Here is a 14,044-nt window from a genome sequence, read left to right on the forward strand (position 1 = left end):
AAGTGATTAAACTCAAATGATTAATGAGCTAAATTAAAAAATAAATCTTTGAAAGAAAGTTGAATTCAATTCTCATATGAAGATTAACACAAAAAAAAACTATTTTGTAACAATGAGCCAAAATAAATTGATATTAATACTCATGAATTAATTAATAGAAGATTTGGTTTTGGATTCGGATTTTGACAGGAGAAGCGACAAGTGGACCTAGTAGATGGATTTTGCAAAGATCTCATAGATTTGGATCCTCCGAATCTCACACCTTTATTAATTTTCTTTACCCTTTTCTGCCTTTTCAAATTTCAATTCAGCCCCACAAATCAGTTTACTTTCTTTTTATTTATTTTTCTCATTTTATTTCTTTCACTATTTATTACTATTATTAGCATAGCACGCGTCCCTTCATTTTCTCTTTCCTAACGCTCATGTAAATATAACCCCCCCGCTCTTTCATTTCTCATTTTCACTCACACAACCTTTGTGTTTTTTCAGTTTCTTTTTTTTTCTATTCCCACAAAGAAAACTTCATTGTTCAGTTTGTTATGGATGCCGCCGGCGAGATTTTCCGTTCGAATTTGACGGAGTTAATGGAGGAATCACCTTCAGGTGCAGGTGAATTGCATGTGCTTGCTGTTGATGATAGTCTTGTTGATCGTAAAGTGATTGAACGTTTGTTGAAGATTTCTTCATGCAAAGGTAATAATAATGATGATGACACATTATAGTGAATTTTCATGTGTTTGTGAATTTTATTCTGAATTTGTTTTTTGTTTCAGTTACGGTTGTTGAGAGTGCAAGAAGAGCTCTTCAGTTTTTGGGATTGGATGGAGAGAACAGCGATGTTGCATTTGATGTAAGTAAATTATGTTTCTGGATTATTAACTTTGTTTGGATGTTTGTTAATTTGAAATTTGTTGATGTTTATGTTGTTTTGTTATGGTGGCAGGCTGTGAAGGTTAATTTGATAATGACGGATTATTCCATGCCTGGGATGACAGGATATGAATTACTCAAGAAAATCAAGGTGATTAATTATTGGTTGTTGATGAATTTCCTTATTTGAATTGCTGATAATTGAATTTTGTTGTTGTAAAATTTATTTCGAAATTTTATATTGGAGGAAGGTGGTTCTTATTATTCTCTACCTGTTTTTGTTAATTTCAGCAGGAGTCTTCTGTTTTTAGAGAGATTCCAGTGGTGATCATGTCGTCGGAGAATGTTTTGACTCGAATTGATAGGTAAGAAATTGAATGAATTATGTGTCTTTTGATTCTCGTGTGATTTAAACTTTGGATGGCTCTGATAAGATGAAACAACCAATCTTTTTGAAAGTCCTGTGAAATAACATGCGTATTTGCCTATTTGGTAGTTAGATGATGAATCCCATCTAGTTAAGTTCCTATTGAATTCCTTACAGTTTCTTGGTGTTTCTTTTAATCTCTCCGGTAAATATGCATCCAATCTGCTACCTAATCAGGAAATAAATTCAATGTTTGGATCCCAAATAGATATCCATGGGATCTGTGTTTGTCATGCCACTTAAGCTTATACTAGTAGCCATGCCGTTGTTAACATTAAGAACGGATTAAGTGATCGTAGAGATGCAGGCTTCCCTGAAATTTGTGTTTCAAATCACTCAGATAGTGTTTCAAAGCACTAAACTTTTTGCAAAATTTCCAAATTAAGTCCTTCAGATTCCCTCAATACGACCCAACTCTTTTAACTCAAATCAGTTTATTTTTTGACTGGTACTTGTTTAAGTTTATGGTGTTATTTGTTTCCTTGGCAACCTTATCAATCATATGAAAATATTTAATCGTTAGACAAAGTTGATTGAAAAACACCAAAACCAGAAAAATAAAAAGAAACTAAACAAAAGGAATATTTAGCAAGAATCTTTTAGGCGTGGCAGCAACCTTCTATCGATGTAGTTGTTCTACCTAGCAAGAACAACTTTCGACATATTAACTTTCTATGCTATTAGGTGGCCAGTATATCCTGTCCTGCTTCTTAATAGTTTTATTTTCACTAATTTGCAGGTGTTTGGAGGAAGGAGCAGAGGATTTTTTGTTAAAGCCAGTCAAATTGTCAGATGTAAGACGCCTGAAAGATTTCATCATGAGAGGTGAAGTGAAGGATGGCGAGAAATGTTCTCTCAAAAGAATGCGATCATCAGATGATTGTAGTCCATGTCCATCTCTATCAACTACATTCTCACCAATGCGTCATTCATGTGATCCACCATCGTCGGTGTTCTCACCACTCTCACCATCAACATTATCCTCTAAGAAATCTAGACTGTGATCAGATATTGATAGTCTCCTATATTTCTCCAATTTTGCAATACTAATGTCCATATTTTGAATTTGTTAACTAGTCTATACAGTTCGTACTCAAGATTTTCAATGAGAAAGTGCAATAATATAACAGAATCACTATTTTTTGGCCTCTTATTTGTTCACTGATTTTGCTTTTGCTTTGATTCTCACTATATTTCGACAACCATTTGAATTTAACAAATTATGAATTCAAAAAATATCAAAAGCAGAGATTGGGATGTCCAATTTTTGAATGACTGACTGAACAAAAGAAGTCTTCAAACTTTGGGAATAAGACGCTAGTTAAAACATTTGTTTTTTTAATCATCATGCTAATATAAAAAATCTCATACCCGAACCTAGCAACTCAGCAAGTCTAAATTCAATGACATTGTTTTTTTCTTCCAAAAATATGGTATTTTATTTATTTACTTAATTATTTTTGTTTAGTAGAAACATTTCTACGATACTATGGTGCATGTTTCTAAGAAATGGTCAGCAAAGGTGTTATGGTTATAAAGATTGCAAATGCTTTGTGGTGCAAGAATATATACGCTCTTTCTAATAAAAATGTCAGCATTTTGTTTTTTTGACTAATCAACAATAGGACCAAGATTATGTTCCCCCTTTATAAGAGATACACTGCCACCAGGTCTAACACCGCACTCTTGATCTATTTGAATGTTTGCCTCCATTTCATTGTAGGAGTAAACATGAACCATATTCTGGTATACATATAAACATAAATACCAGTTTCTGGTATGCTTATAAGGGCATACTAGATTGATAATATTGATGACTGAGGGAAGGTTTCTTCTAATTCAAGCAACTTACTACCAAGAACCTAGGCCTGTGACCGATCTCTCTATTTTGTTGCAGCAAATTTTCCCATATGATCAAAATATTTCTGAGAAAGTCAATAGTCTAGAAGAATAAGGTGTTATGAGTTGGATGTTACATTTGGCGACATATGCAAAGCAACCAAAGGATCTCATGCCAAATTTGATAAGGAGGCATTTGCACCCTCTTATCAAACGTGATAATCTGCTCTAGTGTGCATTTGCACCCTCTTAAAATTCAATAATGCTACACAATAGGGATTTGGATCATCTCCATCAAATACTTCTCACAACCATCTCTTTCACCAATTTATTTCTACCTCAACGCCTAGGGGTGCGGCTACCTCCTGCTTTGCTTTGCTTCGCTCCATTGCAAAATGACACTATTGACAATATAGGGTGACAATTTTGTGGAATGAGTTCCTACAAACTAGAAATACTCAAGGAAAGTAATTTTGCATGTTTCACACATTTAGTTAGTATTTGCAAAGCCATTAACAAAATTGAAACAAATAAACTTAAGTCGTAAATAAATATATGATTTATACACGAGTTAGGTAGCTCAACTGGTTTGAACAGTTAAGAAGTTGGAGGTTCAAGGTTTAAGTTGTCTTCCAACCATCTTGCATCCTTTATATAATTAGAAAAATAATAATATTGTCTTTAGTTGTATACTTAGGATAGAAAAAGGATACTTTGAGATACATAAATCCTTGTGTAATTGATATTTTATTACGATGATAAAATTGTGCACTTGCGATGATATCATCATCCTAACATAACATCCTAGTTTTTCTTCTAACCTTACACCATCACTGTGTTCTCTGTTATGTTATTTTATAAAGGTTGACATTTCGATCAATATATATATATATATATATATATTCCATTGAAAACGGGGACAAAAATTTAAAACAAACTCCACTACCAAAAGGAAAGATAATAGGACATTCAAGTAGCAATATCAATAATGTTCTTTTGGCCAAAAGAAGCAATATCAATAATTGTCAGCTACAAAAAGAGGATACTAATTTAATTTCTTACTAAGACACCCAATCTTCTTCAAATGTATGAATTGTTTGTCACTTGTAACCAAATTTATCTTTTTGTCAGTTGTAATTCTTTATTATTTTGATGAATATACTTTCTTTTTCTAACCTTTGGGAATCATTGTAAACTTTTGATTTTTTTTTTTTAATTTTACTCTAAAATGTAATTTTTTTTATAGCCACTAAATAGTAAATTTTTAAATTTTGCATTGGACGTGTGACTGAAGATTTTTATAAATATGATTGAAAAAGATGCATTTAATGTGCAAACCAATACTATGATACTTATTTTAATGTTCTATATTTATCACAATTAAAGATATATTTTTTCTTTTAGAATAATATTTTTTACTACTTTTATAGATAAGATTTATAGGATTTTTTTTTATGATAGTTCTCAGTGTTTCATACTAATTAATACTTTAAAATTTTAAATTGAAGAATATTCCAATTGAGAAATAATTAACACTCATACGCAATAATGTCCTATGTGTTTTGTAGAAGTTGCAGATCTTCCATAGAGAATGTAGATTAAAGAGACCCACTTCTACTCTATTCACTTTTACTTCTTCAAAATATGATCTTTTTAGTGCAACTTTTCAAGCATCCAACGTTTCAAAATCTTCATCCCTAAAGAATGTACTTTTAGCGTAGAAAACACCTAAGGTATCGCTGAGTTTTCGAGTCTATCAAAATAATGATAACTATTTCTCAATTGAAATATTGTTCGATTTGAAAATTAGAAGTGCTACTTAGAGTACATTTTTAAAGAGGTTGGAAAACACCAAAGAAACATCATGGAAATCAAAATCAATAAAAATCTTATATAGTATAATAGAAAAATATTATTTGAAAATAAAAACATACATTTGATTGTGATAAACTGATAAACCTACAACATTGTTAATACATTGTTTGATCCCTTAATTTAATTCTTTTTTTTTAAATTAGTTCCTTAATTATTAAACGTTTTAATTTGGTCTTTTATCTTTGTTTTCATCATCAATTTGGTCCTATTTTATTACTCTCTCCGTTCCTTTTTAAGTGTCACTTTTGGAGAAATTTTTTGTTTCTATTTAACTGTCACTTTCGAAGTTCAATGCAACATTAAATGTTGTTTTACCAATATTATCCTTAGTTATTTATTGCGGAGAGAGAAATATATGAAATGAGATATTAAATGAAGAAGGTCATTATAGTAAAAGTATATCTTATTGCATCAAAAGTAGTATCAATTGTTGATTGTCTTGGTTTGTGTAAAATGTCAAAATGTGACAATTAAAAAGGAACGGAGGTAGTAAACTTAAACTTCTCAAAAAGATGACCGTTGGATAAAGGAAGTCCATCAGATCTAACGGTGTATCACTAACACCTAATATTATGTCCCTTTCATCTTCCATCTTTTATTTCTTTTCCATCCTATGAACTTCATACCAACACCACATCCCAGAAAATAATATCTAATACCACAACCTTTAACCCATTAACTCATAGAATAAACTCTTTACCACATCTTCTGCAACATTTGAGTTTATGAGTTTTTCTTATAATCAAACATTATGCCTCTTTCATCTTCATCTTCAACATTCACAAAAGCTTAAAAACTTCCAATTTTAACATAGAAACTCTCACTCTTTGCATTAGGAATTGAATCAGTTACCATAACACCCACCAACCCAAACTTAAACGATAAACTCACAGATGTCAAACTTTGATATGAAAACCGTAAAACGCGAAAACCTCTTCCTCGATTCTTCTTTCATTTCATGTGGTATGTAAAGTTGTGTAATTTATAAAAGATGATTTTTTTCTCTTGAGAAATCTTTTCATAATTATTTTTTTTGAATGTTAATTGTTTTTCATAGTTTATTTTGTTTGACAATGCACACACTGTAAGTTGGGATAAATACAAATAGAAAGAGGCGTGAATTATTTGTGGTGGATTATGAGTTTGTTTGTGGTGATTCATGTTGTTGTTGTTGAAGAATCAATTGTTTTTGTTGTTGATTAACGAATTTAATTGATTTTTATGAATTTAAATGATGATTCATGATTGTTGCTGATTTATGTTGTTGCTAATGGAAGAATCGTTCTAACCATGAAATCACTTCATCATCCCCAAGCAGCATAGAAGAAGAAATCACATCCAGCAACAATTCTTAAGGGGAAGAAAAAAATGGCATATGCTGCAATGAGACCCATTAAGCCTGGTTTGAAAGAATCTCAGGAACAGATCCATAAGATTAGGATCATACGTTGGGAAGAAGATGAAGAAAGTAATATAATTAGGTGTTGGAAGAAGATCCATTAGATCTGATAGCCACCTTTATTCAACGGTCTTCATTTTGAGAGGTTTAAAATCAATAAAATAGGACCAAATTGATGATAAAAACAAAGATAAAGGACCAATTTAAAGTGTTTAATAGTTAGGGGACCAATTCGAAAAAAAGAATTAAGTTAAAGGACCAAACGACGTATTAAGCCTTAAAAGGAAATATCATACATGTTGTTTTGCAGTTTAAATGCATCTTCTTCAATATCATATTTATAAATCTTTATACATAATCCCAAGGCAGTATTTAAATCTTTAAGGATTTGCTCCTTAAAGTAAAATACAAAATACAAAATTTTACCATCAATTTGAAAAATTAGAAAAAAGAAACTATATTCATCAAAATAGTAAGAAAACATGATAGACAAAAATAAATTGACTTAATTACACTTTTGGTCCTCGTATTTTAACCAACTCACGAAATTGGTCCTCTCTTTTTTAAATTGAACAACCTTGCCCTTGTGTTTTCATTTTTTTGCACTTTTAGTCTTTACCCCCTATTTGACCTCCAAAAACGCTGATGTGTCACATTTTTTAATGAGTTGGCAAGTAAAGTGAAGATGTGGCAAAAGACATGTGGAAAAATCAATTTCCACATCATCAAATAAATAAATAAATATTTAAAAATTAAAATTTAATTAAATTAATTTGTTAAAAATAAATAAAATTAAATTACAATATTCCTACTTCTCATCATCATCATCAACACCATCTTCTTCTTCTTCTTCATTACTATCTTCAACCTCATTAACTTCAACAACATGCTTTTCACCATCATCTCTATCTAATTAGATCTAACTAATGACAATAATAAAATTTATGAGTTTAAGTCAAATTGTATCCATTAATCTAGGTTTGCTAAAATCCTTAAAAATCTCCTCAACATCATCAACAACAACACACCAGGACTTTTTCACGCCTCAACCATTTGGGTTTGCAAAAATCCTAAAAAAAACCTTCTCATTATCTTCAAAAATCATTTCCAAAGAATAAAATAAAAGTCAAAATCATTTCCAAAGAATAAAATAAAAGGAAAATTTGAAGATTCTTCTTTCTCTATTTAAATATTATACTATGAATGAACGAAAAAAGAAAAATAAAATAAAAGGAAAGGGATTGTGAGGGACATGACTTGAGAACGAGAATGAAGTGGGAACACTGTTACTACGACTTGCTAAAATCAAATCGGCCACCAACATATAACCAGCACATAGTATTCTTTATTTCTTTGTTTGTGAATTGAGAAGATAGAAGAATTAGATCTGATAAAGAAAAAATGTCAAGAGGGAGATCTGATTCTTCGTTCATCATCATGGTTAAGATGGTGTTTGGTTTTGTTTGCAATGATATCGGCTTTAATGGTGTGTGGCCCTGCTCTTTGCTGGAGATTCAAGAATGGTATCACTCTTAATTCCAAACTTCACAACTTAATCTATGTTTGGCATTAACACCAGCCTTGTTCGAAGAAAATAGAGAAAGAAGAACAAAACGAAGATGAAAATGAAGGAATTGGACGAAAATGAAGATGGGGAAGAAGACAACAACAAAATAAGAAGAACTAGATGAAAGGAATTGAAGATGGAAAGGATTTGGGAATTAGGGTTCTTATGGAATTAGGATTTGGGAACTAAATGTAATTTCATTTTTTTATAATTTCTAAAATGTTAAAATGTTTTTCCAAATTTTAAAAACTAAATTTTGTGACATTTTAAAATAATTTTCCAAGTTGGAATTGACACGTAAGAGCTATTTTGGCCACATCATCAAAAAATTGGACACATCAGCGTTTTTGGAGGATAAAATTAGGGGTAGAACGAAAAATGAAACAAAAATGATAAATGAAGGACAATTTTGTTCTGTTTTAGGTCAAAACACGAGATTAAAAGTGTAATTAAGCCAAATAAATTTTAATAACAAGTAGCTTTATCACTAGTTCCTGCTTTTATAAGGTAAAATGATTTATGCATTTGAAAATGACTTAAACATTTGAAAAAGTTCAGATTTTTTGTGAAATGATTGCCCGAAGACAATTTGCTTCACACAAATACATTGATATGATTTTTAACATATATTATACGCAAGAGTTGACACTACAAAAATGTTTTGGTATCTTTCTTTTTTGTTTTATATATAAATAGTGAAGGTGACAAAGGAAGTTAAAAAGCACAGGCTCTAGTAACCAAAAAGAAAGATACCAAAACATGCTTTGAGTTAATTAACAGTATCGTGAATTAAAAATACTCTCAAAGAGAGTATTGCTACATGGATTAGACTTAAGTCGATACAAATACCAAACCCTACTGTGATGACACTTGTTAATAATATTTTTTTTTTTGAGAATATGTTATTTATATATTAATTTGATTACTATCCTTTATAAAATTATAGCATAACAAAATCGTTGTGATAGTGCGTGGTTAAACGCAAAGCTAAATCATTATATGTCATCGTGAGCTTAATTCAGTTGGTATGGACAATGCATAATATATGCAAGGTCTGAGGTTCGAACCCTGACTACCAAAAAAAAAAAAAAACCATTATATTTGGAGGAGCTGGATCATTAAAGATAATTTCCACCTCATAAAAATAATTTTGTAAAAGTTTTCGATATATCATATCCTATTAGATCTTAATACAAATTTTTTTAGATTTCAAAGATCATAACGCATAAATCAACACACTAAATATTGAGAAGTAAAAAATTGCATACGTCTCAACATATTAAATGACATTTCAACCATTTATCATCTAAGTTGTACTAACAAACATTATCATATAAATGGTTTAAAAAAAAATTGGTCACTATAAATATATATACTCTTTCTGAAAGAAAAAAAAAACATATATATATATATATATAGATGCACCCTTTTCTTTTTTTTTTGAAACAATATATAGACTAACCCTAGAAATTAAATAAGTTAATTACAAACTTTTATAAATATTGTAGCCATACAAGTAAAGTCAGTATATATAGCTAGGAACAAAAAAGTATTAAATTCCAATAAAGATTTCCATAAGAGCATGATGAATTTACGTTTTCCTACTAAATACAACGAAACTAATTTTCTCAGTTAAAATCCATAGGCTCTTTTTTATGCTTTAAATTCCACAAGAAAGTAAAATATGTTGGTGTAAAAGTAGGAACTTAAAGGAATATCTTGTATGCAAAAGATAACTCTTCAATATGTTTGAGCGTAAAAGTGCTGGTATCGATAATCCGAGAAACATGGGAACAAACCCATAGTAAGAATATACATTAGTTCTAATTTACAGTTTGTTTTTCTTTACTTTTAAATTCGATATTTAGATCAAGGACCGACAAATTCAAATGGATTAATCCCACTGTTCACTAACGGGAGATGATTTAAAGCCAAAAATAATTTAATTTCAAAAATTGACACGATAATTAATAGGAGTGGGTAGAATATGGGACAAGTTTTATCAAATGTTTTTTGCATTCCTATAAACAATAAGAAAATTGGGACACAGAAAAATTATAACTACACAAGTTAAATATAAAAAGCACTAAACAAACATGGAAATGAGGTGGAAGTGATGAAGCAGATCCCAATTTCTTCCTAGCTATATCTGTTGAGTTGTGAAGTACGTTAAACTTAAACCCTTTTGTAGAAAGCGACATTGGTACAGTACAACTGGCTTCATCATCAACTGTGTTGCAGTGAGTCTGCTTATTTCTTGCACAAAACAGGAAAATGAAAGAGACAACGGATAAAACATATCTCCAATATAGAAGAAGGAGCAGTTACAGTGAGATCATTTGTCAGAAGAAGATAGAAAGGAACACGCCAAAGAGGAAAACATATTTTGGCTTTTCAAACTAAAGCTCCTTCATCTGTTATTAATGCAGAAGAGGCCAAATCCAGCCAAGCTAGCAATAATAATTTTATGAGGTGGCCACCCGATATATTATTAATCAAAAGTCAAACAAAAAATTATACCTAAAATCGAACTTGGGGCAACCAAATATATATTATTAGGGGTAGTTAAACATAAAAATATACCTACTAACTTTGTACAAGCATTCGCCCAAATCCCTATTGTAGCAAGAGGGTAAGTTTGAGTCTTGCACTCAAAAATAGAAGTCAAACTTCATAATACCAAAGTTTTTTTTCCCCGGAGAATTGTATTGTTAACAATATATATATATATATATATACATATACATATACTTCTATCTTTTATTTTGTTTTGCTTTTGTAATTTTGGATATTTTAATTATTTGGGGTTAGTTATTTTTTTGAATTTTTTATAATTAAAGATAGACGTAAAATATACCTTTGGTCTCCTTATATTTTGTTGGAAAAAAAAAATGAAATTTCAAAACCGGTTTGATGGTCCATGTAGGCTTAGCTCAATTGGAAAGAACAATGCATAATATATGTAAGGTTTGAACTTTGAATTCCAAACAAAAAAAAAAACGGTTTGATGTTCCCAATTTATTTATCTTTTGCTTTTAGAAATGTAGGTTTATCATCTTATTATGTGTTTTTTAATGTCATGGTCTATTTATTTATTTACAATGTATCAACGTTTATTAGACATATTTTGTTGACATGCATTTTTAATGTGTCTTAATAAGTGTTGTCAGTTCTTTCAAAAAACAAAAAAAAAAGGTGTTGTCAGTTGTCACGACATAAATTAATAAACTTCATCATAAAAATGATTCAAAAATAAGATTGAGGACAAAAAAAAAAAAAAGGGATCAGAAGAGCTAACTCAACTAACACTACCCATATTGTCGGTTAGTCATATTCATTTGAGTTTGAACTCGGGATCATAGTTGTATGCGTGAATTTCAGAAGTGCTTATCACTTCATTGCGGAGGAAAAAAAAAGGATCTCTTCATAAAAAAGATCAAAGGTGGATTTTTAACATTTTTAGTAAATTAGTGAGAGAGAGAGATTTTTTAAATTTTGTCAAAAGAGAGATTCTCAAAGAAAAACAAGGCGACGCTGAAACACAGACCATGAAAAGAGATAGAGCGAGGTGAATGCGGGAAATCCAAATTGATTAAATCCCAACCGCGCATCTCACTATGTGAATATGTGACAAATGAGTCACACACACAAAATTGCCACATGTTTTTTTTCTTGTTTATCGCCTTCACGGTATTTATTTTTTTTTCTTACTTTTTTTTAAGAAATTATTTGAGTTTTGAGCATTATTTTAGAAAAAATTTAAAATGTCAAACCCAAGAACCCAAGGAAGATCAGATTCATCCTAAGTGGTACCATTTTAACATCAAACCAGGAAAATTATATTCATATGAGAACCAATGTCAGTTTAATGTCAAACCCGTAAAATAGGATTTATTTTTTATTTATGGTGCCCAACATTCGAAACTCGAACTTTACATATATTATGTAGTATCTCTCAACTAAGTTACACTCACAAAGATATAGTTTTTTTTTTGTCAAGTAGCCTAGTGGCTAAAACTCCCACAATTTAATTGTGGAGAAGTGGGGTGTCTGAGGTTCGAACCTCGGCCCCTACATATAATTTTATTAATATTTATGTGGTGTATAATTTTACGGTAAAAGTGTATACTAATTCGATTTTATTCAACTCGATAAGGCCATGGATCTGAAGAAAAAAACGAGAAAAAGCCTAATAGTTTTGGTTATTATTAATTTTTTAATTGCCGATCGGATAATGTTGCCAAGTGTTTATCCATTTTGAGTGATAACTATAATGTCGTTTTCCTTTTCTTTTTCCTTTCTCAAACTCAAAGGGGCAAGACAACCAACAAAGTATTTAATTTTACAGTAGCAAAGATTGCGATCATGTCTCCTCAAATCAAATTAAACATATTTGTAACATATTACGGTACATCATCTCTTTATCACAAATCGAATACATACCAATTAGTTTTTTTAATAATTTTTACGCAACGTGGGATAATAGCAAAGAAAACAACTTACAGCGTGAAAATTACAATACTCTACAGCAAACTTAACACCATCATGAAGTTGAAACCTTAGGCAACATGGCCGGAAAATAAAGCACAAGGGAAAAACTACAAATATCTTCCATCTCTTGTTGACCTGTGGCCCTCATATAATTTCAAATTTCAACCTTCAAATTTTCACTCATAAATCCAATATTCTATACCCGTGATTCACCATGCACCACATAGAACATTGGATCACTCCTAGTTTTTATCAGTGTTTTAAAGTGTGGTAGCATCACTCAAACATATAAACGATAAGAAAACAGCTTTAAATTTGGCACAATCAAATTGTTGCATCACATAGGGCTGATTTTAAGTTTAAGAACATCACAAAGGCTGAAACAGAACACAATTATCTCTCAAAAAAGATTAATGTAATTTACAAAGAAAGTTAAAAGGAGTACAAACTATTATTAATTTCTTGGTGCATGTTATGCTTTGCATTGGGAATACCCAAAGCTTGAGACTACTCAAATGCAAGGCAAAACATTTATTTTATCGTTTCTAACATATCTCATTTTCTCCCCAACCCCCAAGGAGGAATATTCCAATTATAAAAGTTGGCTATCTTGTGTATGTTTCCACTCTGACAGCCCAAAGTCTTCTATTTGCAAAGCAGCATTTCACCAACAAACTGCTGTTACTTATCACACTGATTAAACAATCATCAGTAATGTTCTATTTGATAGTAGTATTGATCTTAGTTTCCAAGGGATTCCCGCTCTTCGGCTACTTATAAACATTATCAAATAGACCTATTTTATTCGGCCATACCAGTAGTAAGAGAAACCTAATAAAAGTATACATGACTTGCCATTTCTACATTTCAAAGACAAACAATTAGGTCACCTGTTTTGCACCCATAAGTTCAAAAAGAGACAATCAAAGATTATTATAGTTGTAGCCCATAAATGAAACGTTAATGATAGTTTTTTTATGGTGAGATTAGAGTAAAAGGTTTATATAATCAATAGGCCAAAACCTATTATAATTAAAATGAGTATGAGCAGTTCCACTGTATCGAAAACAATAATCATTAACAATACTTAATGTGATCCATTCTATTTTCCACAGTCCACACTAAACAAACACCAAAGTAGTAACTTCAAGAGACACAGAAAGTTGTAAAAAGCATAAACTTTACCACAAATGCCCAAACATTAGATAGATCATTATTGAACAATATGAGGCACAAAATCCGCAAAAAACAGCCAATTGAATCTCCCCACTCTTTCCAATTTTTCATTATGGCAAACCAATAAATGACTTTTCATTCCAAAGTGCAATCACCTTCTCACAGTCAATCTTCTTAACATGGCAAAACCTAAGGGGGGGCGTTTGTTTCAAGGTATAGAATTGTACAATCAGGAATATCCGGAATCCTATTACTAGGAAAGATACGTGTTTGGTACGTACATATTTCTAGGATGATCTTATGGTGGTTGATTGAAATGAAACATAAAAAGTCAAGAACCAATTATCAGTACTCCAAGGAAACAGGAAGAACAAATTATTCATTCACCAAAACTAAA

At 30.8% G+C, this 14,044-nt stretch overlaps 1 protein-coding gene across 3 annotated transcripts; it reads left to right on the top strand.

Moving 5' to 3' along the window:
* Positions 1-387: 387 nt before the first annotated feature.
* Positions 388-2,453, top strand: LOC11407969 (two-component response regulator ARR5). 3 transcript variants are annotated; one of them, XM_003608889.4, is made up of 5 exons: positions 396-696; positions 777-853; positions 947-1,024; positions 1,165-1,238; positions 2,040-2,453. In XM_003608889.4, the coding sequence occupies exons 1-5, from the start codon at positions 543-545 to the stop codon at positions 2,302-2,304; spliced, it is 648 nt and encodes a 215-aa protein (XP_003608937.2). In that variant the 5' UTR covers positions 396-542; the 3' UTR covers positions 2,305-2,453. The 3 variants fall into 3 exon arrangements, with proteins under 3 accessions (XP_024638700.1, XP_003608937.2, XP_024638701.1); XM_024782933.2 differs by having other exon boundaries at positions 1,168-1,238; XM_024782932.2 differs by having other exon boundaries at positions 388-696; positions 777-1,024; positions 1,168-1,238.
* Positions 2,454-14,044: the final 11,591 nt, after the last annotated feature.

Source organism: Medicago truncatula, chromosome 4, assembly GCF_003473485.1.
Source record: "Medicago truncatula cultivar Jemalong A17 chromosome 4, MtrunA17r5.0-ANR, whole genome shotgun sequence".
Classification (NCBI taxonomy): domain Eukaryota; kingdom Viridiplantae; phylum Streptophyta; class Magnoliopsida; order Fabales; family Fabaceae; genus Medicago; species Medicago truncatula.

Bases quoted from the DNA above. Each gene is read 5' to 3' on its own strand.
- LOC11407969 (XM_024782932.2), top strand. From the start codon at position 543: ATGGATGCCGCCGGCGAGATTTTCCGTTCGAATTTGACGGAGTTAATG. The intron at 1,025-1,167 runs GTGATTAATTAT...TAATTTCAGCAG, and splicing joins AATTACTCAAGAAAATCAAG to GAGTCTTCTGTTTTTAGAGA. The intron at 1,239-2,039 runs GTAAGAAATTGA...ACTAATTTGCAG, and splicing joins GTTTTGACTCGAATTGATAG to GTGTTTGGAGGAAGGAGCAG.